Here is a 27,097-nt window from a genome sequence, read left to right on the forward strand (position 1 = left end):
GTTTGACCACTGCGGAATAAGACATGGATTGTGGCAATTGCTTGTGTAAAATAAAGTGTGTGTGTGTGTGTGTGTGCGTGTGCGTGTGCGTGTGTGTGTGTGTGTGTGTGTGTGCGTGTGTGCGTGTGTGCGTGTGTGCGTGTGTGCGTGTGTGCGTGTGCGCGTGTGCGCGTGTGCGTGCGTGTGTTCCCAGAGAGCAGTGTGAGTTTGGCGGCCCTGTGACAGAGGCGTCCCAAGGCTCCGTTCTGAGCTGCAACGACTCCGATTCGGAGCTGGGCCCCATCGAACCACCCACCAACACCACCACCCCTCAAGCACCAGACCCCTCCGTCGTCACGCTAATGGCAGCTGACTCCAGCACAGCTCCCCCAGTGGTGGCGGACCCCACTTCATCCGACCCCCAGAGGGACACTCCCACTGCCAAACCCTTCATCCCCACCAGCGACAGCTTCATCACCAGCTTGGTCTCCGACCGCGACAGAACCTCCACACCCCAGCCACCCGGCCCAGAGGCCGACCAGGGGTACATATACACTATGTATCAAATATAGCACCAAATAAAGACATTTTGCCATATCCAAAAACAACAATAAGATATGACCAAATACATAAAATTAATTCCAAAGTATTTAAAAGTTGTTTTACATAATATGTAAAATAATAAAATGTAAGAACTTAAAAATAAATAAATGTACAAGGAATTAGTGTGATTAGCAACATGTAGCATGGTTAGTGGAAAATGGATTATTAATCTATATATTATGTACTGTATATTATCTATATAATCTGTTTATATAGCCATACATTGTTATAATAGTAGATATTATAATATTTTGTCAATATTCAGACGATTAGTGCGACAATAAACTCTTCATCTCCTCCAGCCCTTCCCAGGGGGACGGCGGAGCTCCTTCCCCAGCCCCAGTGCGCTCGGCCCCGGGCTTGGCGGGCCCGGACGAGCCCTGGAGCACAGTGGACCTGGAGGGGTTGGAGGCAGCTCGCATTGCCCAGGTGGAGAGCGCGTCGCCAGCCGGGGCCGCGGCCACCTTTCCCCTGGGCCTGGAGCGCCCCCTGGAGGCCGGGGAGGAGGACGCGCCTGTGTGGACCTGGATCTCTGGAGGATCCTGTGATGTGGACGCAGACTCTCAGATCAGCTGGCTCAGCCCCACGGGTACGGTGATATGGGATTATTTGACCTTCTTTTATATATATTTTTCCCCCCAGGTGGAAATTCATATATGTATATATATATATATATATATGTAATCTGGTTTCACACTCAGCTACCAGAGAGTTCAGTGTAATGAAGCCGAGATGGGATTGTGTATTGAGATAGTTTACATTTACCTTTTATTATTGGATATTTTTCCATATTTCCAGTTGCTGTGGAATGTGTTATACTGTAAGATGCAGTGTCACTGTTAAGGTTTACGTTACGACGGTGCCCTCTGTGTGTGTTGTTTACTTGTATCGTTGTGTGTTCAGATAGTCCCATGTCGGTCCATCTGTCCGTCTCTCTACCTGTCTGTCTGACCGGTGTGTCTGTCCCCAGGTCCTCTGAGCAGCACCCTGTCCCTCACCCCTGTCCAGTCGGCCACCTGGAGCAAGACGCAGCACGAGGAGCAGAGGCAGATCAGCAAGAAGCCGCTGGAGAGGAGCAACGTAAGAATTTATTATTATTTGACTTATTATTATTAGTATTAGTATTATTAGGGGCACAGCCCACAGCGCTGGAACCCCTTTTTTAAATTGTTTCAATTTTTATTATTGTCCTCGTAATTCTTCGGGCTAAAACTATCTGGAACAGAACAACCATAGAAGCTAGGAACACAGTTTGTATCTCGTTAGAATTTAACGCAAACATCTCGTCATTAAATTTTCATCCAAATCGATCCACATACTGAGCAGAAATTTGTGAAAAACTGACAAAATTTGACCCACAATAGCTGGAGCTCTGACGTCACACGTTACAAAACACACCAACATTCGAAAACAAAGGGAATGAGATGCGTTTTATGTTAAGATGCTTTGTGATGTCATTATGCTTTGTACTATAAATGTACGGATTATGGTGCGCGGTGTAGAGTCGATCGCTCTGTAGTGAATTCCGACTGTAAACACGCCCATTTATTAAATTGCAGTGTCACCATGAGATGGCACTAACTTCACAAAAAACAATCACATTCCAGAGAGGGATTTCAGATTTTCACCCCTCACCCATTACCTGAGATATTGTCCTATAACCCTGACCAGAGGTCATCTTCAAAGTAAATTTTTTTTTTGTCATATGAATAAGAACAGGTCTTAATGATTTATTTTAATCTACATGTTGCACAGCTGTTTAATTTTAAAATGGGAGTTTTTTTTTTTTTATTTACATTTTTTTTAATTGCAAAGTTCAATAGCTTTATAATGAGAGCACCTAAACTACGTCTATGTAATCAAATACTTGTATGTTATCAAATACTTGATAACAATGCAAGCATCATTACCAGTAATGAGATTCTTAGTCTTGGAGCCAACTCAGTTTTACATAATATGTAAAATAAGGTTATAGTAGTGATCAAAATAAAACAGTATTTAAAAACAGAATTTAAATAGTATTTAAACCATTAATTTTTAAACAAAATTTGAAAATCTAAAATGGAAAGAAGTAGTATAGTATAAGTAATATAAATGTATTTACCTAAGATAAAGACAAAATAAAATGCAGACAATAATGACAGTGAGTAAACCTGATAGTGGACATCTTAAAGAGTCGTGAAACAATGCAGTGTCATACTGAATGGTAAGCTAGACACGCTAAACATTGCAGTGCACTAAGAGGTAAGACGAAACAGGTAAGAGATACTTGATAAATTAAAGTGACTAGTTTTAAAATTTAACTAGCCTCTTTTTAAAGTGGCCAAGTGTGTGGATTTATAGGTTCTACTCATCGGCCTTTTAATTTCAAAATTTGTGTTTTTGAACGATCAAAATTTTATTTTACTTAAAATAATTGTGAAATATCACAACAAATTTCTGCATTTGAGCCTCTCTGTCGGAGAAACGGTCCCCCATCACACCCCCATCTAACAGATTGATTTTCAAATTGCAAAAAACAACAATGGCACAATGAAATGTTAAAAATCAATCAATAAAAGTTGATTGAATAATATCAACACCAGGGATGTAATAATAATTTGTACAAACGTTAAAAAGACTCAACAGTATATGGGTCCTTCTGAACACTCCAGATTGTTTTACTGTTGATACAGTTTAAATTCCATGGTTTACTTCACAGATTAGTTGCCAGCTATTAAATAAATCGCCCTTTAGTACACTGGATATTTGATTCCCCCACTACGAAGAGGGATTTTCACCTCTCAGTGAGAAATGGCCGGATTGCTACATTGGAGTGTGGAGATTTTGGTCAAAGGGTCTGCGTTTGCATATGTATGGGTTAGGTGTGAGGGCTTACAGACCTGTTGGGTTACACAATGATCGGCCATTAAGTGTTTTTTGGTTTCTATGAAATGCATCACAAGTTACAAAATTTACACCGTGGACTTATGTCTGGACCAACCAACATGGACTTATGTCTGCATGTTTCTCTTCTGGCATTCAGTTTAAATATTCCTGAAGAACGGTGTTTTCAGAATTATGTTCGTTTCTGGAACACTGCGTCCCCCAGTAATTTTATTGTTGACTTTATTTCTTGAATTACATTTTTAATAAGTTACGTTTCCATGAAATACGAAAAACTTTGTGGTATTTCTATGAGTAATTACCACAACACGGCTTCTTTTTTTCCGATCCTCGCTGGATCTTGAACACATCACTGTCGTACATTCGAGTGGACTCGAATCAACGTGGTCATGAGTTTTTGTGGATTCATGTTTTTTAACGTATTTTTCTTTAATTCGGCAAAGTAATGGGGACCAAAGAGATAAAATATCAATCGAACAGATCCAGAGTCTACACCGCACACTGGATACGGTCCAATGTAAATTCTGAATCAGAACCTGTATATTTAAAGTAAATGGTATGACGACGTCAAAGTGTCTGACTGTAAATCTCTTCTCCTTCATTTTGTTTACAAATAGTGACGAACCGACAAATAACGTCAGTCAAGCAGGACCAGCTGAATACTTATGGTCAAAGTTGGCATTTTCTCACTCATTTTAGCTTCGTATGTGGATCGATTTGGATGAAACTTCAATCACAAGGCTTTTGTGACGCAGCGGTTCAAACGTCAACCGTGTTTGTAGCTTCTGCCGTTCTTCTCTTTTTAAATAGTTTGATTAAAAATTTCCGAGAATCTTTCCTGAACAATATCAATAGGGGATAATTATAAAACTTCTCTCTCACTCCATCCAGTCGGTGTGGGTGCGTAAGGGCTCCCTGCGCTGGTTGAGGGACTGGAAGCCTCAGCGCTGGGTGGATGTGGGCGTTGCCCTGGAGCAGTCCACCTCCAGCAGTGGGACGAAGGACAGCATCCTCTTCATCTACTACACCCAGTACGACGAGAAGAAGGTCGGACAGAGCTTGTTTTTGGGATGCTCGGAAAGTGGGTGTGGCCCTCTTGGGTGGGTGTGGCCAATGGATCACAGACCACCCTGAGACTCATGTTTAAATGGCTGGGTGGGCGTGGGTCTGAACTGTAGGAGGCGGGGCCTAAGAAATACAACCAATCCGGACTTTTAAACTTTGATTTTTAAGGATCAATGCCATTGGTTATCAGTGGCATTCACTGAAACCATGGCAACAGCTACTATTAACCTCAATATTTACAATACAGACTTTTGTCTTTTTGTTTGTTCATTATAATTTTTTATCTTTATTATCAACCATAAATTGTTAGCCTCCTCAGGGCCTCTTTAAATGTCCCTGAGTTGACATAAGTGTTTGGACATTATTCTTTCTTCTTCTGACGCTTCTGATCAGGAGTCAAACCACGTTTTTGTTTTGTTTCTTTTGTTCAAGTCAAACCCAGGTGTATTCCATGTGTTGTTGGCGACATGTTGTTCAGTCGCCAGGCGACAGGTTTGGAAGGTGTTGGACGTTGTGAAGCAGGCCTTTTGCCCAAAACACCAACATGCTGTGAGGAAGTCATACTCAGAAGGTCAAGACTCTTAAGCAGTAGTGTTTTATTTTTAACAAGGCTCCCAGTGTGGCAGCGTTTCTGCACAACATCTAAACATGTTGAAAAGGTGTTGTGCTGCGAGTCTGTAATAATAAAAATATACTGGTGGAGGCCGTGTTGTGAGTCTTCTGGACTGAATGTGTATTCTTAGTCGTCCTTGACTCGGACGCCGTCAGCCGACGCTTAACGCCCGCAGCAGCCGACGTATTTCACTGCCCAGCTGCTCGGGCTTCCAGAATGTTCCAGAGCAGGAACCTCCGGGGCGTCGCCAGTAACGGTCATAATTTACTCTGAGTGAGAACGACGGCTAAACACCCGGTGTGAAGCCTGTCCTCGCCGCTGTCACTGGGTTCCTACCGGCCTCTAATTATATCTCCGCTCTGTCTGCACCACCACCACCACCCCTTCCCTCTCTGTCTTCACCCTTGCATCTCCACCCCCCACCCCACCGCCCAGTTCCTCCACGTGTTTATCTCGGAGGTGACCGCTCTGGTCCCGGTGCTCGGGGACCTCCACTACGCCTTCGCAGTCTACACGGCCCAGAGGACCAGGGAGCGGTGGCCTCTCCTGCTGGCGGCGTCCACCCAGAGGGACATGGACGACTGGGTAAGGACCAGACTGGGTAAGGACCAGGCTGGGTAAGGACCAGACTGGGTAAGGACCAGGCTGGGTAAGGACCAGACTGGGTAAGGACCACGGCTGGGTAAGGACCACGGCTGGGAAAGGACCAGGCTGGGTAAGGACCAGGCCCGCTGGACCACCGGTACCTGGAGGAGGAGGCCTCGATCCCTCGTCCCCGCAGTCTTTCCTGTTCCTCTAGTCCTTCCATTCCTTTCCTGTTCCTCTAGTCGGTCCCCATTACGTTTCCCACTGCACAAAACCTAAGAACCACAAAAAAGTGAGTTCCTTCCCACCACCGAACCAGCGGGGGATGATTCCAGGTTCAGAATGTAAATACTTCTATGTTGTGCCACAAAATCACCGGGAGGTTCCACCTCTGCATATAACAGTAATTTCTTAATTTAACATAACAAGGTTCAAGATTGCCAAAGAAATCTCAAAAGCAAAGAGCTTCACGCACCTGGACGGTTGCTCGGTTGTGAAGAATGCCCTGAAACGGAGCACAAGTTGTAATTTAGGGTCAAATCGCACAGTTTCTGCTTCTTGGAGAGAACTAGTGGTCGGTTTATTTAGGGGAAAGCTCTGGTATTTTTTGGGGGAGTTGACCCGAGTGATGGCTTTTAAATTGATCAAAGAATTGAGAGAACAATCTCGAAGAACTTGATTGTGATCACCAAACGCATTGATCCGTTATTGAGAGAAAAGCTTCAGCCGACCGCGATCACGCCCATGACTCCAGGTGTTCCCACTCCCCCTCCAACTTCTTTTGAATACTGTTTCCTGTTTTTGTACTGCGCCGTTGCTGAGAAACCTGTCTGGAGCTCGCCAACCCCAAGTCCTTCTCAGCCTAGAATGAGCTACCCCAGCACAGTTGTTTCTGAATCAAGTGAATTTGTTATGACCTCAACCTCGGCGGGGTTTACGGTCTCACAGGAGGAGAACAGTCCCCGCTCACCAGACGCCCTGTCCTCCCCGTCTCTCCAGCTGTCCCTGCTCTCCGACTGCTGCTGCGAGTCCCGTGGGTTGTCGGGACCCCCGTCCAGTCGGGCCCTGTGGTCCACCACCAGGAAAGGGGACGTGATGGTCCACGAGCCGTCGTTCTCCCTGGAGGCCTCCAGCCACACCCTGCCCTGCGACAACATGTGAGGATGCCGGAGGGGGGTCACCGCTGCTTTCTCTAAATGGTGGCTTTCTGTTGACATGGTTTTATTCTACAAACAAGCAGTTCCCAACCCGGGGTGCCAGACCCCGAGAGGCGGTCGCCAGAGATTGAAGGGGGGGTCGCGAGGACTTGGTTGATTTGAGGCCAATGTTTGCCAATAGTAAAATATTGGTTCAAAAGTCCACTTCAGTGTAACAAAATCCATGGGGTACATTATGATCTATTACTACACGGCTCTGTGGAGAAAATCCATTGTGATTAGTCAAGTTCAAGAGATTATTTGTCACATACATACACATACGGTCGTACATCAGTAATGGAAAATCGGCAGTCAGACATTTCTGAATAATGACTGTTTAATAATAATGACCCAAACCACTTTTCCACCTAGTTTCACATCCCTTGCTTCATGCCACCTACATGCTAATGCTTACATTAGCTAGTGGCGCCCTCTGGTGGTGCGACATAGGAACAACAATGGAAGACTTGGGGAAAGCAAGAGTCTCATTTCAGGATCGGTGTAAATGCCCAATTTAACATTAATAACAGTAAACAGGTTTGTTACATGGATGGTGAAAAGTTTTCCAGTGGCTGTCGGGGTCCTCCTGTATTTTGTGATAATACCGTCTGGCTGCACATTATCCCTTGTACGCCCCAAAAACGTAAGTCTCTGCAAATTAATCCATGAAAATAAGTATGTTTTGAATAGGGGGGGTCTTGGTGCTGGTGACGTCTTCTTCTGTCAAATCACTCTTTGTCTCATCCTTGTCTCACTAACTTCATCACGACACAAAGCAACTCCACCCGAGGCTGAAATGACCCCTGCCCCCCGCCGTCCCTCTGTGATGACTGCTACTGACCCTCTTGCGTTCTGTGTGTGATGCTGCTTCCCAACGCACTAACAACATGGCCGCCGCTGCAGGTTCTGGCGCCAGGTCCCGGGTCACCTGCGCTGCGTAGAGTCCAACAGTCTGGGGCTGGTGTGGGGCATCGGCTGGGACGGCACCGCCTGGGTCCACTGCAACCCGGGTAAAGAGGCCCCAGCGTGACCCCTGTGGCCCCCCCTGCCCCCACTGCTCTGAAACCCTGTGGTCTAACACTCGTTGCGGTTCGCTGAATTTGGATGATGGAGAGACTGCGCTAAAAATAAAGAATGAATGCTTCAATTCTACCGTTTCACTTTCTGAATCCATTGAGAGACGTGTGGAGGTTATGAAACACCACCACAGTCACAAATGAATGAAAATACTTTTCATTATTGGACAGAATTTGTTCAGCACTTTCCAAACATTTTTGTCAGATGATGCAGAGAAGTATAAAACCTCAATATATCAAAACACAGTGTTATCTGAGTGAATCAATATTAAATAGAATCCAGAACCTTTGCAGCTGAATCAAAATAGAATCTTGAGATCCTGAGTCCAGTACCCAGCCCTAGTAGAAAGACGCTGTTTTTTATAAAATATTTACAACCACTTTCATTCACTATGATTTGTATGGTAATTGAACAGTATAATTAAGATGTATGACTGACTGCAAATGTGCATTACAGTATTCAACAACTTACCTCCCCTAACGCTAACCCCTAGTGCTCACATATCAGACGTGTTGAATATTTGTGTTCATTGTGATTTTGAGGGCGTGTTTGTTTGTTTGTTTGTTTTGTGCAGGAGACGCAGCTCAGACGTCCACGCAGACAGACGTCCGGGAAGTTCACGTGTACGAGAACCAGAGATGGAACCCCATGACTGGATACACAGACAGGTCGGAAGGCTTCCCTCAGACATGAAAACTGTTTCTAAATCGGGCCAAGTGGTTTATTGAGGCAAGGACCAACGTTATCTGAAAACAATAAATAGAACTGTTGTTTATGTGTTTACACGACGACTTTATCAGGAGTTCTGTTCAAAGTTAGCAATCAATCAATACATTATCAATACATTACACTTAATCACAAACAACAACAACAACGTCCGATGCAACTTAAACGGTGTCCTGCACGCTGCGTGAAAGTTTAGCTTCCTCCTCCCTGCGCACTCTGTGCTGATTCCAACCGGGAGGTGGTGCTGATTCCAACCGGGAGGTGGTGCCGATTGCAACCAATAGGTGGCGCTGCCGAGTCACTTTCCATCTGCAACGCTGCCGAGGAACGATGTCACCACCAGCATCCATGTGTTTCTGCTCCACCTCAGTTTACTGCTCAGATACGCATGTTGTAATGCACGGCACCTTCTCCATATTCAGGCGGTTTTAATAGAAGTAGGTTTCGATCTTTTTTTATTAATGCTTCTCCATGTTCCTCCTCCTTGTTTCCTCCTCCATGTGTCCTTCTCCACGTTCCTCCTCATGTCTGTTTCTCCTCCACGTTCCTCCCCCATGTTTCTCCTCCGTATTTGTCCACGTGTCTCCTTCATGTTCCTCTTCCACATTCTTCCTCCGTATGTCTCCACGCTCCTCCTCCTCCTCCACGCTCCTCCTCCATGCTCCTCCTCCACCCTCCTCCTTCTCCACGCTCCTCCTCCTCCTCCACGCTCCTCCTCCATGCTCCTCCTCCACCCTCCTTCTCCACGCTCCTCCTCCTCCTCCTTCACGCTCCTCCTCCACGCTCCTCCTCCATGCTCCTCCTCCATGCTCCTCCTCCACGCTCCTCCTCCTCCACGTCCTCCTCCTCCATGCTCCTCCTCCACGCTCCTCCTCCTCCATGTTGCTTCTCCACTCTCCTCCTCCGCCATGCTCCTCCTCCACGCTCCTCCTCCTCCATGCTCCTCCTCCACGCTCCTCCTCCTCCCTGCTCCTCCTCCACCCTCCTCCTCCTCCACGCTCCTCCTCCACGCTCCTCCTCCTCCACGTTCCTCCTCCATGCTCCTCCTCCTCCACGCTCCTCCACGCTCCTCTTCCTCCACGCTCCTCCTCCTCCACGCTCCTCTTCCTCCACGCTCCTCCACGCTCCTCTTCCTCCATGCTCCTCCTTCTCCACGCTCCTCCTCCTCCTCCACGCTCCAACTCCTCCTCCACGCTCCTCCTCCACTCTCCTCCTCCTCCACGCTCCTCCACGTTCTTTCTCCATGCTCCTCCTCCTCCACGCTCCTCTTCCTCCACGCTCCTCCACGCTCCTCTTCCTCCATGCTCTCCTTCTCCACGCTCCTCCTCCTCCTCCACGCTCCTCCTCCTTCACGCTCCTCTTCCTCCACGCTCCTCTTCCTCCATGCTCTCCTTCTCCACGCTCCTCCTCCTCCTCCACGCTCCTCCTCCTTCACGCTCCTCCTTCTCCACGCTCCTCCTCCTCCTCCACGCTCCTCCTCCATGCTCCTCCTCCACCCTCCTCCTTCTCCACGCTCCTCCTCCTCCTCCTTCACGCTCCTCCTCCACGCTCCTCCTCCTCCATGCTGCTCCTCCATGCTCCTCCTCCACGCTCCTCCTCCTCCACGTCCTCCTCCTCCATGCTCCTCCTCCACGCTCCTCCTCCTCCATGTTGCTTCTCCACTCTCCTCCTCCGCCATGCTCCTCCTCCACGCTCCTCCTCCTTCACGCTCCTCCTCCACGCTCCTCCTCCTCCATGCTGCTCCTCCATGCTCCTCCTCCACGCTCCTCCTCCTCCACGTCCTCCTCCTCCATGCTCCTCCTCCACGCTCCTCCTCCTCCATGTTGCTTCTCCACTCTCCTCCTCCGCCATGCTCCTCCTCCACGCTCCTCCTCCGCCATGCTCCTCCTCCACGCTCCTCCTCCTCCATGCTCCTCCTCCACGCTCCTCCTCCTCCCTGCTCCTCCTCCACCCTCCTCCTCCTCCACGCTCCTCCTCCACGCTCCTCCTCCTCCACGTTCCTCCTCCATGCTCCTCCTCCTCCACGCTCCTCCACGCTCCTCCACGCTCCTCTTCCTCCACGCTCCTCTTCCTCCACGCTCCTCCACGCTCCTCTTCCTCCATGCTCCTCCTTCTCCACGCTCCTCCTCCTCCTCCACGCTCCAACTCCTCCTCCACGCTCCTCCTCCACTCTCCTCCTCCTCCACGCTCCTCCACGTTCTTTCTCCATGCTCCTCCTCCTCCACGCTCCTCTTCCTCCACGCTCCTCCACGCTCCTCTTCCTCCATGCTCTCCTTCTCCACGCTCCTCCTCCTCCTCCACGCTCCTCTTCCTTCACGCTCCTCTTCCTCCACGCTCCTCTTCCTCCACGCTCCTCTTCCTCCACGCTCCTCCTCCTCCACGTTCCTCCTCCATGCTCCTCCTCCTCCACGCTCCTCCTCCTCCACGCGCCTCCTCCCTCCAGGGGTCTTCCCACGGACCGCCCCATGTGGAGCGATGAGTCGGGGCTGAAGGAGAGCACCAAGGGCAGCACGCACCCACCCTCGCCCCAGTGGTCCTGGGTGAGCAGCCATGACGCCTCCCCTGCGGAGCCGGGCTCCCTCCTCCTGCAGCTCCTCCCTTCATCTTTCCTCTTGCTCCTCCAGGTGACGGAGTGGGCGGTGGACGGCAGCGTCCCCGGGGGGACGGACAAGGAGGGCTGGCAGTACGCGGCCGACTTCCCCGTGTAGGTGATCGCTCAAAATACATCCCAGAATATTAGAATGTCGATGATGGAGCTGACGGAGGCTGAATGTTCTGCTGCCGCACAGGACGTTCCACGGACACAAGACCATGAAGGACTTTGTACGACGGAGGAGATGGACGAGGTGCATCATGTTCATTATTAGTATTTGGAACGTTGATGAATGAGATGAGTTGAATTCATCCACGAGAGGAAATTCAGGAACCAAATAAGATCAACATTTTCAATTTAGGAAATACAGCAACATTTCTTCAAACTCAATTATCTCAATGTTTACATTTACACTTTGTTCCGTGCGTACATAGCGAGTCAGTGACGCCCGATTCTGACTCTGCAACCGTGAAAAGTGAAATCAGACACGAAAGAGAATGTGAAGCTGAACGCTGTCTCCCCTCCAACAGGAAGTGCAGGATGTCGCTGAGGGCCCCGTGGCAGCAGGTCCCGCCCCTCCGTCTGAGCGACGTGTCGCTGGTGCCGTGCCTCGCCCAGAGCCGCCTGGAGCAGGTGCCCGTGTGGGCGCTGAGCGACAAGGGGGACGTGCTGTGTCGACTGGGGGTCCACGCCCGGAGCCCGGCGGTGAGGAACGCGCGGGCCCCAACGCGGCGGAGGCCCCCCCGTCGCCCTGTCGAGGGTCGGGGGAAGCCGCGCCGCCCTCATAGCCGCAGTTTGAGGAACGCGGGTGTTACGTTTAAAACGGAGGCTTCGCTCCTGGAGGTGAAGCCGCTCTGGCCCAGGTCCCGTTCAGATGCTTCCGTGTTTTCATAACTTCTCAAAACAACATCATCCGGCGCGTTTTAAGCCTCTGTCGTTTGCCCCGTCAGTGACGTAGTTCCTCTGAACAGTTCTAAACGGCGGGAACCAACACTTTGCATTTATTTGAGACATTTCAGAGCTGGGCCGTGCGTAAACGAGTGCTTTCAGATGTAAACCAGCTGTGGTTTGGTTTGGAGTCGTTTGAATCTCTCTTGTTGTACGTTGCGAGCAAAGCTCCGTTGACACGTTGTCCTCTGACGTGCGGCTTTGCAGGGGACGTCCTGGCTCCACGTCGGCACCGACCAGCCCTTCAAGTCCATCTCCATCGGCGGAGCCAACCAGGTGTGGGCCATCGCCAGGGACGGAGCCGTGTTCTACAGGGGCTCCGTGTCCCCCCAGAACCCGGCGGGTAGGACGGACAAAAAACCGGACCCGCGCCCGCGTACCGCTCTGACCTCTGACCTTTCAGTGCCTTCACAGCGCGACGCCACAGGGGAGCCGGGAGACGGAAATCTGATCAAAATGCGCCCGGCTGTCGGGAACCCCACAAATTACAGTACAATTACAGTGGTTCCCAACCTGGGGGACTAGGCCCCTACAGGTTTGAGCCAAACGTTTCCTTAATTATGGGTTAAAATCAATTCCACATGAAGGTCGGTTCCAATAGAAGTCGCAGCTTCGCGCAGGACGACATGTGAGAAGTTGTGTTTCTGCCCCCCCCCCCCCCCCCCCACCCCCTGCAGGCGAGTGCTGGTATCACATCCCGTCGCCCCCCAAGCAGACCCTCAGACAGCTCTCCGTCGGCAGGACGTCCGTCTTCGCCGTGGACGAAAACTGTGAGCGTCTCTCAATTCAATTCAAAGAGCTTTATTGGCGGTGACAGGCTGACGCAGACACTAACGACGCCGACACGCTCCCCTCCGCAGCTAACCTGTGGTACAGGCAGGGCGTGGCCCCCAGCTACCCCCAGGGCTCGGCCTGGGAGCCCATCTCCGGGAACGTGAGGAAGGTCTCGGTGGGACCGCTGGACCAGGTCAGCGGCGGCACCGCGGCCACCAGGGTCAACTTTGTTTACAGTGGGAAGTGAACGCCACAGATGTGGTAGACATGTGACGCGGTGCATTGTGGGATTGCTCCATCCAGGTTTGGATCGTGGCGGACTCGGTTCCCGGTTTCCCCGCCGAGGCCCCCGGGGTGCTGTGCCACCGGCTGGGCGTGGGGCCCCTGCAGCCCAAGGGCCAGACCTGGGACTATGGCATCGGGGTGAGCACTGACACTTCTTAGTTAAAAACATATTATCATCATATTAACTTATTATTATTATTATTATTATTATTAACTAGATCATAATTATCATATTATCATATTAACTTATTATTATAATTATTATCATTATTATTATTAACTATATCATAATATCATATTAACTTATTATTATTATTATTATTATCATTATTATTAACTAGATCATAATTATCATATTAACTTATTATTTTTATTATTATTATTATTATTATTATTATTATTATTATTATTATTATTATTATAAAATAGTAAATAAATAAATCATCATACAGATCATATTTTCATATGATCAAAAAGTCCTGCTATAGATTTCAAACATAATTAGTATATTTGTTCCTCATTGATTTAAGGGTTGAAGTTTCAGCTTCTTCTATGATGATTCTTGACACAGGGCTCAACAAAACAGCTGTGAAGTGCTTCACAGATTTCAGACATTTGTGTAAAATAAATCAAGTAACAGCTGGTTGAGAATATTTAAGAAATCCATAAAGATAAAGAGGATGAAATTAAATGTAAAAACACTGAAGTTAAAAAAGACCTGCATCACAGATGGTGAAAGTACATAAACAATGAATAAATGTAAAAGTACTTGATCTTGTTTATTTTGTTTAAAGCAGAATTTACAGTCAGTGATCAGTTGTGTTTTCTTCTTCTTATTATTATTATTAATATTAAATGTCTTTTATGTTTATTCATTTATTTCACTCTTCGCAGTTATGTTTTGGAACCTTCTGTATTAAAGTGGTTTCAAACGTTTGAAATAATTCTTCAATATTCTCAACCAGCGTCATTTATTTTACACACTTGTACATTTTTTCGTTATTAATTCTTAATTTATAAAGTCATAGATAATCATTTTGACAGTTGATAGTAGAAGGAGCTGGAATGTTTACATTTAATGTTGTTAATCATGTTCCTACGTCTCGCCTCCTCCAGGGCGGCTGGGAGCACGGCAGCGTGCGCGGGAACTCCTGCGAGGCTCCGCGGGCCCCGCCCAGGGCCGCGCCCACTCCCACCCCGCCCCGCAGCCCCGCCCCGCCCGGGACCACGCCCACTCCTACCCCGCCCCGCAGCCCCGCACCCCCTCCCACCCCGCCCCGCAGCCCCGCACCCCCTCCCACCCCGCCCCGCAGCCCCGCCCCGCCCGGGACCACGCCCACTCCCACCCCGCCCCGCAGCCCCGCCCCGCCCGGGACCCGGACCTCGGTTAACGGGAACGCCGTGGGTGTGTAGCTCCTCCCACGTTCCTCCCCCGTTCGCTCTTTGTGCCTGGCTCTGTCCCGAGGCGTCGCCTCTGGCTCCTCTGGCTCCTCTGGCTCCTCTGGCTCCTCTGGCTCCTCTGGCTCCTCTGGCTCCTCTGGCTCCTCTGGCTCCTCTGGCTCCTCTGGCTCCTCTGGCTCCTCTGGCTCCTCTGGCTCCTCTGGCTCCTCTGGCTCCTCTGGCTCCTCTGGCTCCTGGGTTTTTTTGGGTGGGGAGGTTGTTTCTGGGCGGTTCTGTTCGACAGGTGATTGTGACGAATGTTTCTCAGGCTAAAATCACGTCCACGTGCGGTGACCACACACAGCACAAGGGACGTCTGATCCAGAGATCTGTGCATGTCTGTCTGTCTGTCTGTCTGTCTGTCGTACTAGAACCTGGATGTCGAGTTTCCTTCGGATCACGCAGCTTTAAAGGAAAACTCGGTGTTCAGCGTTTAACCTGAAGCTTATTATTATTATTGTTTTAAGTATTATTTAAAGTAAATTAAATTATTTTGAGTCATTAGGCGTCAACAGGAGTGATCAGCATCAGAATTTCTTTAATTGATCCAGTATTAAGAGAATCGATTTAATTCTAATGGGACTCACTCAGAATTGACTCCCAATGATGAAAAAAAATAAATAAAAATATACATACAATAAATCGACAAAATAAACGTCTGTATTGATGATTCACATTTAGGTTAAAATAAAAACAGCAGTGTTTTCCTTCAACCCGAGCGCAGGAGGAAGCTTTTCACTTCTCCTGCCATAGGAACCCGTTTGTCGTGTGGCCTGATGACCATCTTTCCTTCTTTATGCAATTTAAATTTTCAATGTAACCATATAACCACGTTATTCATTTATTTTTGCTGCTGTGTTCCACGTTATGTTTTGAAAGAGTGATCTTCCGTCCGCTGTACCTGCTTTGCGTGTCAGAGACTTCCTGATATTCCCAGTCTTCCAACCAAACAAAAGGCGTCCGGGTTGCGGAGCATGAAACGCCCAAGTGTGACTCAGCGACGAGCCCCCAGCCCCCGCCCGCAGCCCCCGCCCGCAGCCCCCGCCCGCAGCCCCCGCCCCCAGCCCCCGCCCGCAGCCCCCGCCCGCAGCCCCCGCCCGCAGCCCCCGCCCGCAGCCCGCTCCTGCAGTGTTTCCACCGGCGCGACTGTTGCCGCCCCGTCCTCCAGACGAGGCTTTGAACTGTGAAATAAAACCCTGAAAACACTTCCCCAACTCTCGCCAATTCTTCCACAGCGTCGGGAGGATGAGTATCACTGCGTCACGTCGAGCTTTTCTATCACATTTTCAGCCGCAACGTTGAGATAAAATTAAACTGAAACCGAAGGACGGGTTGTCAACCACGGGTGCGGGGACCCTCAGGGGGACGACGCCTCCTCCATAACAAAGGATCCCACATGTAATTATCAGAAGTACATTTTGCATTTATTTCCATATTAAACAGTGCAATTATAAACAATTCATTCAATTACACTAATCATGATCAACGTAAAAATATTACAATTGTCTTTTAATCTCCGAGTTGAAAAGGACAGAATGGATTTTCACATCAGCCTTTTCATGTCTTTAATTTAACTAGATTTGATCTAATAACAGTGATATGTTGCATTTTTTTTTTTTTTATCTATTCACCTTAAATTACAAGAAATTAAATCTCATACCTACAACTCAAAACGACAGAATTTTTCCCCATTTACAGACAAAGTATGTACATCAGTACAGCTCAACCATTAAGATACGCCTTGTTTTTTTTCCTCTCAAATGTGCAAGATTAAGCAAATGTTACACTGTGGTTGAATAAAACATGAAGGACAGATTTCCTTAAATAAAAGGTTTTGTTTTCAACAGTTCAGCATCGACCCGCTACAGGTGAACTACGATGGAAAACTAAAAAAATAAAAATAAAAGTAATAATAACAATAATCCCGTGAGTCCTGGACAAATCAGGGAAACCGTGCGACCGCGTGAGTGTGGAGAAGCCAAATAGTTTGGAAGAACTGTGTTCGGGATTTCCTGTACATTTACATCCCGACGTTTCTATTGTAATGACATCTTCATCATCTTCACACGTTTCCATTGAACTGGTTAAAAGGGCGGAGCGGGCGGAGCGGGCGGAGCGGGCGGGGCTCCCGCTAAAAGGTGGTTTGACACAGTAAACCAAAGGGAGATAAAGCTCCTGCAACGTGGCCTCGTCCTCAAACTCACTTCCATTCATTGCACTTTTTCCTTGTTTGACCAAACGGCGTCGAACGCATTCCAACATATTTTACATCTGGAGACAGCCCCCGTACCGTTTCCACGGCGACGCGCTCCGGTGCGTGGGGAGTAAACGCCTTGTTTTAACAGAACTTTTAAATCCCTGGATTCAACGCTCCTCGTCGCTCCTGCCGCCACTAGAGGGAACGTCCGTTGCCATAGCAACACAATCTGTGTATTGTTCAGTTTTTAAGGTAAATCACCTGATTTTATCATCTCGCGCCTCACAAATTCGGCAGAGTCCCTTGTTTGTTTTGGTTTTTTTTTTGGGGGGGGGGGTTCTCTCTTGGGTAGAAAACCTAAGACTTTTAACAATTGAGCTTTTCCCCCAAAAAAAGGGGGGGCAACGGCACAGGACGCGGAGGAGGAGGAGTCGGGGCTTTTAGTTCTGCAAAAAAAAGAAGGAAACATAAAAGCTGCAGCTTATTGACGTCGTGGCTCCATCGACGCCGCGTCCCGATCGGCTCCGACCGCAAAGTGTTTTTAGCAGCTCGCTCCAGAGGGCGGTGCTCCGCCGCCACGGGAACCAAACGCGGAGGAGGCCGTGCGTCTGTACAGTAGTAGCAGCTCCTCCTCCTCACCGGCTCGGCGGAGGAAGAGGAGCAGGTCTGCCTGAGAGGGGCGTGGCGTCAGCCGGGGAGGGGCGTGGCTTCGGCCGGAGAGGGGGCGTGGCCTCGGCCCTGGACGGCGTGAGGAGCTAGTCCTTCTCCCCGTCTTCACTGCTCCCTGAAAACACACAGAGCGGTTTGTAGGAGGAGCCAGTGCTCAGAGACAAACAACAAACAAACAAAAAAATATGTTTCATGCTTCAACATTTCAACTCCGTCATCATCTAAAGGTTAGACTCCAGCTTTAAGCAGCGGTGCAGGTCTCACAAGGTCGACTGCTCTCCTCCAAGGTCAGTTCGTCCCCGGCCCCTGCTCTCCCCGCCCCCGGCCCCGCCCCCTCACCTCCTTGTTCGATGTCGGAGTCGGTGAGGTGCGTGAGCGAGAAGCTGGCGATGCTCGCGGGGGAGATGGAGAAGCGCGAGTAGCTGGACGAGCTGCTCCAGCTGGGCTCCGTCGCCCGGCCTATCGCGGGCGGAGGAGAGAAGAAGCGCGACGCCGCCCCCGCGGCGGACCCCGCCTTGGACACCAAGGACGGCTGGGGGGACGTGAAGTCGTCGTCCCACTCGAAGCCGCCGCCTGCGAGGACACAGCGAGGAGGTTAAAAACAAACGCCGCGGGACGGGCGAGCGGGTTTGACGGTGAAGCGCCGTTACCTTCTTCGTCAGTGGAGCTTTCGGAGTTGGTGAAGCGGTTCAGGTAGCTGACGGAGGCCGTCGGGCTCCCAAACTCCGACACCTGGCTGTTGGCGCCCGCCGAGTGGTCTCCCAACTCCTTAGTGGGCGTCTCCTGAAACCCAAGTTCAGACGAGGACATTGACGTCACGTCCACTTTCCACGTTTTCCATCTGATGCTAAAATTTCAAGATGGCGGCAGCACCGGTGGTCACCACATCATTCATATTTAAAGACATAAGAAAGCCCCTTAAATATCACGTGTACTCCTTCCTCTTTTCGCTGCTGGAGTACCTGGAACTCCACCTTCTTTTGTCGAGCACCCATCGCATTTTTCTATTAAAACCTTTATAACAACCAGAGTTTATCTCTGAGATGTAGATTTGTGCAGAAGCAGCGTCGGGGAAAGACGACCCGTTAAAAACACAACGTTAAAATCAACCCGCCACCGTACCTGGTCAAACAGGTAGACAGTGACATCATCAAAGAAGGACACGGCTCTTCTGGGGCGGTCCGCCCCGCCGCCCGCGGTCGACGGGGAGGGCGGGGACGCGGCGCCGCGGGCGCCGGGCTTCAGCAGACTCCTCAGGTTCCTGGCGCCGCTGTCGTCGGACACGATGAGCGGCACCGGGTGCACGGCGTCGTCCTCGCTCTCCGAGCTGGACCCGTGCAGCTGGTACGAGCGCGGGTCGGCGTCGTCGTCCGAGTCGTCGCTGTTCTCGTCCTCCTCGTCGGCGTCCACGCCGTCCTCCTGTGCGTCCGCCGGGGCGGGCTCTCGCCTCCCCAGGTAACGCCCCTCCATGTCCGGCTCTTTCATCTTGGTGCTGTCGCTGGCGTAGGTCCTGGTCAGTTTAGGGTGAACCTTGCTCTCCGCTGAAGGCTTTGCAGCCGTGGATGCGGATTCTAGGGGGTCGGATTCGGGCGGCGCACAAGTCTGTGAATCTGGGCGGAACTCCCATCTGTCCTGGTTTTCTGCATCGCCGGACCCCGTCTCCGCCCTCCCGCGGTTCTCCTCGGCCGTGATATCCTGGTCGGTTGAGGAGCTTTCAACTTGAGCGACGGATGTTTCCTCCGAATCGGCCGTTGCCTCCGAGGCCACGAGAGACACGGTAGGAGACGAACGTTCCTCCGCCGCCACGTCATCTGACGGGACGCCCAAAGCCTCGCCGACCACATCAGTAGTATTTTGCAACCATGAGATCTCAACGGAGCTTCCCACGTTTGCCTCGTCTGACTTCTTCTCGGGTTCCGATTCATTGTCTGAGAAGTAGGCGGAGTCTCTGTAGTTCCCGCCCATGAACGGCTCTTCAGCGGGAGCGTCGGGCTCCGCTCCCTGCTCTTCCGCCGCCTCGATTCGGGCGTCCGGTGCACCCTCTACCTCCGAGATGATTATTTCCGGCGGGACGAGCGCAGCCGTCGCTGTAGCGGCTGCGGCGTTCACGTCTTCTTCCTCCTCGGCGACATTTGTGCCATTTTCCACGGGGGAGTTCTCTCTGACAGCGGGCTGAAAGTTCCACTCGGGCGACTCCAAGTTCTCCGTCTCATAACCGCTGTCGGCTACTTTGTACGGAGGCTGCAGTTTTGTCGGAGCGGCTGGGGTGTTAAGCTCTTCAACCTGCACTCCCAGTCTGTGGATGTCCAAAGATTCTAAGGAGTCCGGCGTCTCCGCTGAGTTATCTACAGTTGGCAAAGTGATTGAGACGCTGTCTTCCAGTAAGCTGTCCTGGCTGATCTGGTCCAGCGACGGCCCCGACACCAGCAGGGACGAGCGAGCGGGGGGGCCGCCGCCGTCATCCATGAAAGACTCTTCATGGTCGGACAAGACCGCTTCAAGTTCTACCTCCGTGTCGTCCATTAGCTCACTCAGATCCTCGCTCGTCAGGCCTTCGCTGTGGCCGTAGTCCGGAGGCAACGTACGGCCTTCCGCGGACTCTTCGTGCACTGTGGGATCCGCGCCATCATTTGAGGTTCCAAAGTCATCTTCAAGGCTGGGGATTTTGGCATCTGTGCACAGTGAGTCTGCAGTGGCACTTTCAAAGAGCCCCACGGTTGCGCTCTGGGTCAGACTTACTGGAACCTCAAATCTCTCTGAGGTAGAACCAAAAGCAGAGTCCACACCGGTATCGGAGGAATACATCAGACCCAAGTCTTCAGTGGATGAGCTAGTCCTTGCTGGCGGCTGGTTGCTGGAGTCATCTTCTGTGATCACTATAATAGAAGGCACTGGTGTTTCATGATTGACCAAAGATTCACAGAAATCCCCCAAACTGGAACTGGAAGAACCCAAGAATTCCTGTCTTGGGGATATGCTACTCCCTATGGGTTTAAAGTTATGTTCTCCCATACTTAGATGGTCCAATGTGTCCATGTGATCCCAAGAGCGCATTTTGAAATTTTCCTCAGGTATATGGGCAATTCCAGGTGTAAGGAAATTCTGTTGTGGACTCAGACTTCTCCCAAAATAACTGGGGCCGTCTTTCATGAGGTTCTGCTCTTTGAGAAACAGGAAGTTGTCTGAAAGTCTTTCAGTGTTCAGAAGCCTTTTCTCGCCTGCAGCCCCCTCGCCTTCAGAGTCCTTTGGGTGAGTGGCTTCTGAGCAAACGTCTAAAAAGGAATCCCGTGAATATTTATCCACGCCTTCCTCAAGGGCTTCTGAAGGCGCACCTTCATGGAAGGGGTTAGTGTTGTGTTCTGGTAACTCCATGAAGCCCCCTGTCCCCCAAGAAAGGGAATCCTCCTGCTTGGTTTCCTCCTCGGTAAAGATGTTGGGATGGTATGGACTGTCGTTCTCAAGAGAGGACCATATGTGGCTGTCCGGTAAAAAGGAGTCTTTAGAGTCAATACTTTGGTGGAAGAAATCGGCATCAGTGCTCGACTCGTCCAGGCGGACATCTTGGAGTACAATGAACTCCTGTCTGCTTGAGTTTGAGTCTGGACCCCTGTTCTCATGTCTCCCCACAACGCTCTCCCCTTGTTCTTCCAACTGGATGTAATACTCGTTTCTATGACTGGGTTTCTGTGCATCAAAAACCGGCAAGATCCCCGGAATTCCCGAAGGGGCGTTATCGGCCCCGGCGTCTCCGGTTCTCGCCAGAGGATCTGGGAAATGAGCCTGAATGTCCTCGGTGGAAACGGGGAAGAACATGCTGTGGTAGTTCAAGGTGGTGTCCATCCCCGAACGCCCGTGGTTGCTGTCGTAGTGGTCGTGTTTGGCCGCCTCCCAAACGTACTCAAAGCTGAGGCCTTTGCTGGTTTCTGTGACGGTCAGCACCTCGTCAATCTCTTGCCGCAGGGCGTCGTCAGCGAACTGCTCCAGGATGGGAAAAGAGGAGTGGCTGACGGTGTTCTGCCTCGTCGTGGGGTTCGGCTTCAGTGCGTCCCAGCGCTGCTCAAAGTCTTCTTCAATGTCCTTCTGGCCCTGCATGCGCAGGTAGGTGAGCAGCCGGTGCACTTCCTCAGCCGTGGCTCGCTTATCTGGAGGCAGCCAACAGAACTGCAGAACCTCATACCTGCAGTGAGAAGGAAAACAGAGAACGGTGTCAAACAAGTAACATCAACAGTGAGACCTCCCAACACTTGATTGGGGGTTCGTACAATGTCCATTTAACAGTTTCAGCTTTTCTCACTATTGCGTTGTTGGTGTTGAAATATAGTTAAATAGGATCAATATCACTCAGCTAGAAAATGCTAAGCGTCTCTGCAGCCACATCAAAAAGTTTCTGTCGGGTTCCGCACGCACAGTATATTAAGTAACTGATTCAACTGCAGAGGTTTGGGTGTCCCACCATCGGTCTGAATACGGCAGCTCCAGCTGGGGCTTGAAGGGTTTGATTTGCTGCTCCTTGATCACGTGGTTGAGCACCTCCCGGTCGGAGAGGTGAGAGTACGGCTGAGCTGCATTCTCAAACAGCTCCCACAGCGTGACCCCCAAGGCCCTGAAGACGACACGGCAGAACAGAGGACAAGTTACTCCCCGCACTGCAGCAGCACTTTGCTACCGACATTCGGAGACACACCTACCTCAGCGTTGGAGTCTTTAATATTATAATAATGAAATAAAAATACCACCAAACATACGACATCATTGTTATTCTGAGTTCAGACTACGTGACTCTGGCCCCATTTTCCACTCACCGACAAATTTTTGGAGATCGCCGAGCAAAGCCCCAGTGATCTAGAATCTAATAAAAAAAACAAATAATACTGTCTCGCGCGTGGTTTCACATCATTTCCGGTGCCACTACTTGCATGTGTTTTGGTGACAAAGCTTGGACCCGACAGACTTGCCGGAGACTCCTCCCGGTGAAAGATGTTGTCATGTGCGACGCCCTGTCCCCGCTCAGTCACAACGCCTGAAACCGTCGTGACTGAGCGATCAGCGATCTGAGCACTAAGGAAGTCCTGTGGCGCGTCCGTGGCATTGGCCAAAGATCGTTATGGTTAGATATGAATCTAATACCAACGAAAGGGGATTCTTGGATTCCAACTTGGATGAACTTGAGTCAACTCAACTTGAAAAGGTTCACCCTTCCTTCTTCTCCACCCTTTCCTTTGGAGGAAAGTTGATCTTCCTCGTTCGCCAATTACTTATAGATTCGAGGTCGAGTCGGGTTCTTCCACTGATTGTGTTTGTAGTTTCCAACATTAAAAACACCATCTTTTTAGGCTGGGTACATTCTGACCACGACTGACAGCCTGACTTCAACTAACTCAACGGTCATAAACTTTGAAAACCAAATCAAAATCAATCAAAAATCCCTTCTAACAAAACCTAAATCATGACAAAATCTTTGTTTTGATCTGCTATTCTCGCTGCGGCTGGTATGAATGCACGACGCCGTGCAGGTCAGTACCCACCACACGTTGCTGGGCTTGGTCTGCTCCATGGCGACCACGCCCCCGTAGCGCTCTGCCACCAGCTCGGGCGCCAGCCAGCGAAGCGGCGCAAACACATCGTCCTCGGTGATGATGTAATCTTCCTGTGATGGCAGCGGAGAGGCATTTCATTCAGACGTTTAATTGGTTACTATATCAAATTATGGGACTTTCTAATGCGCATTAAAAATACGCTCTTGTGGTTAATATCTAATAGCTGTTGTGAGAGTTGGTGAGGTAAAAAAAGAACACACACATTGGAGGCTACAAATAGAAGCATGAGGTAACTTTATCTCATTGGCATTAAATTGAGGCAGCCAAATGAAGAGATTGACAGTATTTGAGGAATGGGCAGACTGAATTGCTCCAGCTCTTATGCAACGTGTCAAGTTACAGCACTGTGGGGCCTTCGGTTTTCTGTGAAATATTTTCAAAGTTCAAAGGTCAACACGCTTACAGCTCTGACTAGATGCCGTTTATTCTTTATTTATTTTTTCAAAGCAAAAAACACGACTATAAGAGATATGCAGACTCTGAAAACCAAAATATCAACGTGTGAAGCGTTGAAAGAACAGACATTCATCTTCTTACTTTGTATCTGTGGGGTCCAATTCCATAGTCTCCCACTTTGACAGTGAGATCTGCCGTCAAAAAGCAGTTCCTCAGGCCCAGATCACTAGAACAGGAGAAATAAAACAAGAGGCAGAGTTATTTATGCATCTGATATAAGATACTGAGGCGTTAAGTCATTTAAAGGACCAGTGTGCATGATTTTGTGGTATCTAGCGGTGAGGTTGAGATTGCAACCAACTGAATCCCGTCCCCCTCCACGTCCAGGCGTGTAGGAGAAGCTACGGTGGCCGCGAAACTCGGGAAAAACCTCTCACTCTAAGGTCACGAATACTCAACGATTCTTGTTTTCAGGGGATTATACACTTATTAACATACTTAAAAAAAAAAGAAAAAGAAAAGATGATTAATATACTTAACATAGTTATGAATATTACATTCCATTTCTGCCAAGTCCATTCCGCTAAATGCCACTAAATCCTAAACACTGGTCAATTAAGAGTTACCAAAATGAAATGAAAAATAAACACAAGTGCAGATTTATATGAAATACTGCAGTTTGATATGTGGGGGTGACAGGCTGTGCTGGTGGTTAAGGTCTGCTTCACCACTGGAACTGCATTGGGGGATCAGTACGCAAACCTCTCAAAAGTCTGGACCACTCAAATTCCAATATTGCTCCATTACTGCCAGTCTCACATACATTAACAGGAGCATTTGCAGTTCTATTCAAAGGTGATAAATCCCTGCAGACGTTATAGAGAAGAGCACAGTGCACAACAAGCTCCAACCAGGAACTGAAGATTAAAATTGGAACCGAGGCGACCGCATCGCTCACGGTGGTTTCTGATCTCCTCTAGCAACAGAAAAATCACTGACGCCAGAGCTATTCCCAACTCGCTCACGCAGCAGCAGGACACTGCTCCCGGAGAGAAACGCTGTTTGTGCAGAGCGTTCCGGGGACGGCCAGAGGAGGGCGTAAGGCGGGAAGTATTGGGTCTCCCTGACGCCCCCGTCCCCCCAGCGCTGCTGACACCAGCCATCTCGCCTGTCTACGTCACATCTGCTGAAATCTTTGCAAGATAAATGGAGGGATATTTTAAAACTCTCCTTTGCATTTGGCAACGGGGGTCGGCATACAGTAACACTTAAGAATCGGGTCCAACATGTTAACCCTACAAGGAGAATCCGATCGCTCCCGCACTACACGGTCATGGCCGCCACTTTGCATTCTGGCGGAGCGCATTCCTGGCTTCACTTGGTGTTCAACAATTAATTGAAATTTGAACGAATCTGGGATTTCCCCGATGCATGGCTAACTTGCCTCCTCCTGCAGTATGACTATCGCCACTTACCCTGAATGATTCAATGTTCGGGGCTCTGCACCTTTCACAACCATCTCATCAACACCATTACAGACCAGTGCAAAAAGGTCACTCAATCTTCACAGCCCTGAAGGAAGGTGCCGGAGAAATATTTTCACGGAGGCCATTTACAGGAGTGTGTGCAAACGGCTCCTTTTGAGTGGCAAAATGGATTTATTAAAAATGTGGCTATCCTCTTACATGCAAAGAGCAGAATCATCATATCCCTCTGGCGGGGACAGCTGATACCGTGGCAATGCGTGAGAGCTGTGTAATTGGAACCCTTTGGGCTTATTCTGAGCATGCACAGCAGAGCCCATGAGCTGCGCGCCGTGCACTACCCTGGGAGCCCGCGTTCCCAAGACCCCCCTCTGCAGCGGAGGCCACTCGCAGCCCATCTGCCGAGCGCGCCTTTTTTGGAGACGCCAGTTCTCTCGAGACTGGTTGGACGGCGGGGACAAAAGCAATACAGGCAGCGTTGCCTTCCCAAGCAAATGACTCAAATTAAGATGTGTGATAAAGATGTTCACTTCAAATTATGATCCGAAGAGTCATTTTCAGTTGTTTAATCATTAAAGCACAATCTCAACATGATAGAGAGAACAAATAAATGAAATGAAATATCTACTTCTTTAGTTTTAAAAAGTGCTCAAATAAATTGCTGTTGTCTGGAAGTTGCTGTCGTACAGAACACAACAGTAGTAGAGCTTAAGCCTTTTATGAAAGACAATAGACAGTAAATAATAATTAAAAAGACAATATTGCTACCTGTGCAGGAAGTTGTGCTTGTGAAGGTGAGTGACTCCAGCAGCGATTTCACAGGCCATCCTCTGCACCTGCAGCAAGTCAGCGTTTCTGAACACCCAATCCTGCTGAGACAGGTAGCTCCGCAGGTCTCCCTGCAAACACATGCAAACGGGGAAGAATAAATAAGGTTAATCTACATAATATTACCAACATTCTGCCATCCCAACAAGGTCAGGGTTGTGTCGTATTAAATGAAGGTTTTAGTTCCAAACATGCAGTGTGCAGGGCCCACCACACGGGGGCAGTAGGCTCTGTTATCCCCGACTCCTCTGGTTCTCTGACTGCTCAAGTGGGGGAGGACCAAATAAGGCTAAAGCGGTTAAGGAGAGACCCCTCTCTGCTGTGTCATAACGATTTAAAAATAAAATAGTCAGTAGAATACAGCAGTTACTCTCTGTTGGGTCTCCGAGATGCTGGGCGGAGAGCGAGGGCGACCAGGGTAATTCAAATCTCGGCCCAGCCTCAGTGAGCACACCCAATGCTCCAGAGAAAGTTAAGTCACCGTCTCTATATTCACAATCTGAAAAGCTATGACAGAACCTGGATGCTGGGAAAAGACAAAAAGTTACAACAGAACCAAGCCAAGCCAAAATATCAGACGTCTCATTGCACTCGTTGCTTGAGAATCGGTAGTACCGAGTTGGTACCAAAGTGCTGTCCGAACACAAGCGTTGACATCCAGGAAGGATGCACAAAAATGAAAAAACGATGTTACCAACACAAGAGAATAACAAGGCGTGGCGACGGCACACCGTAGAGGACTCTTTTTTTTTTTTTTTTTTTATCCCGACGCTGCAACGGTGGAAGGAGCTCCGCGGTCGCGTCAGAAGACACATCTGATGACACCATCTTGAAGGAGTCACGTCACATAACACACCTTCCCACCTGGACCGACCTCTCCACCTCACAGGGATCCTTAACCTCCTTCTAGCCTTTAAAATGTCTGTTTGACTCATGTCTTCTGTTTCCATTAACGGCTTTGTTGCCAATGGATGTAATATACGGTTTAGACTACTAGCACTAGGGCTGGTTCAACTAGAAAACACGTATTCTAAGTCACTTTGGATATAAGCGAATGCTAACGACGTAATGTAATATACTGTAAATGTATATTTTATAAAATGATTACATTTGAGTTGGAGACAACGGATGTTTAGCCGAAAGCCTCGTCTCTAGA

At 49.4% G+C, this 27,097-nt stretch overlaps 2 protein-coding genes across 3 annotated transcripts in view; one reads left to right on the forward strand and one right to left on the reverse strand.

The window, feature by feature from the left end:
* tecpr1b (tectonin beta-propeller repeat containing 1b) overlaps nt 1-15,959 on the forward strand; it is a 28,300-nt gene extending 12,341 nt beyond the window's left edge. The window contains exons 10-26 of the mRNA XM_080009623.1: nt 194-523; nt 885-1,171; nt 1,553-1,662; nt 4,360-4,515; nt 5,582-5,731; nt 6,731-6,888; nt 7,831-7,937; nt 8,579-8,672; nt 11,174-11,270; nt 11,355-11,434; nt 11,520-11,576; nt 11,854-12,028; nt 12,479-12,614; nt 12,949-13,041; nt 13,132-13,238; nt 13,349-13,468; nt 14,447-15,959. Coding sequence (XP_079865749.1) covers nt 194-523; nt 885-1,171; nt 1,553-1,662; nt 4,360-4,515; nt 5,582-5,731; nt 6,731-6,888; nt 7,831-7,937; nt 8,579-8,672; nt 11,174-11,270; nt 11,355-11,434; nt 11,520-11,576; nt 11,854-12,028; nt 12,479-12,614; nt 12,949-13,041; nt 13,132-13,238; nt 13,349-13,468; nt 14,447-14,743 — 2,554 coding nt within the window. The 3' untranslated portion in view covers nt 14,744-15,959. The remainder of the gene's footprint in view (nt 1-193; nt 524-884; nt 1,172-1,552; nt 1,663-4,359; nt 4,516-5,581; nt 5,732-6,730; nt 6,889-7,830; nt 7,938-8,578; nt 8,673-11,173; nt 11,271-11,354; nt 11,435-11,519; nt 11,577-11,853; nt 12,029-12,478; nt 12,615-12,948; nt 13,042-13,131; nt 13,239-13,348; nt 13,469-14,446) is intronic.
* Nucleotides 15,960-16,180: 221 nt separating this feature from the next.
* Nucleotides 16,181-27,097, reverse strand: part of lmtk2 (lemur tyrosine kinase 2) — a 34,036-nt gene continuing 23,119 nt past the window's right edge. For both annotated transcript variants that reach the window (XM_080010164.1, XM_080010165.1), the window contains 8 exons: nt 25,882-26,012; nt 23,771-23,855; nt 23,162-23,283; nt 22,090-22,239; nt 18,759-21,813; nt 18,287-18,419; nt 17,976-18,209; nt 16,181-17,751 (listed from right to left, as the gene is read on the reverse strand). In XM_080010164.1, the coding sequence (XP_079866290.1) occupies nt 17,723-17,751; nt 17,976-18,209; nt 18,287-18,419; nt 18,759-21,813; nt 22,090-22,239; nt 23,162-23,283; nt 23,771-23,855; nt 25,882-26,012 (3,939 nt within the window). In that variant the 3' untranslated portion in view covers nt 16,181-17,722. The remainder of the gene's footprint in view (nt 17,752-17,975; nt 18,210-18,286; nt 18,420-18,758; nt 21,814-22,089; nt 22,240-23,161; nt 23,284-23,770; nt 23,856-25,881; nt 26,013-27,097) is intronic.

The sequence above is a fragment of the Zeus faber genome (assembly GCF_960531495.2).
Source record: "Zeus faber genome assembly, chromosome: 11".
In the NCBI taxonomy this organism is placed as follows: Eukaryota; Metazoa; Chordata; class Actinopteri; order Zeiformes; family Zeidae; genus Zeus; species Zeus faber.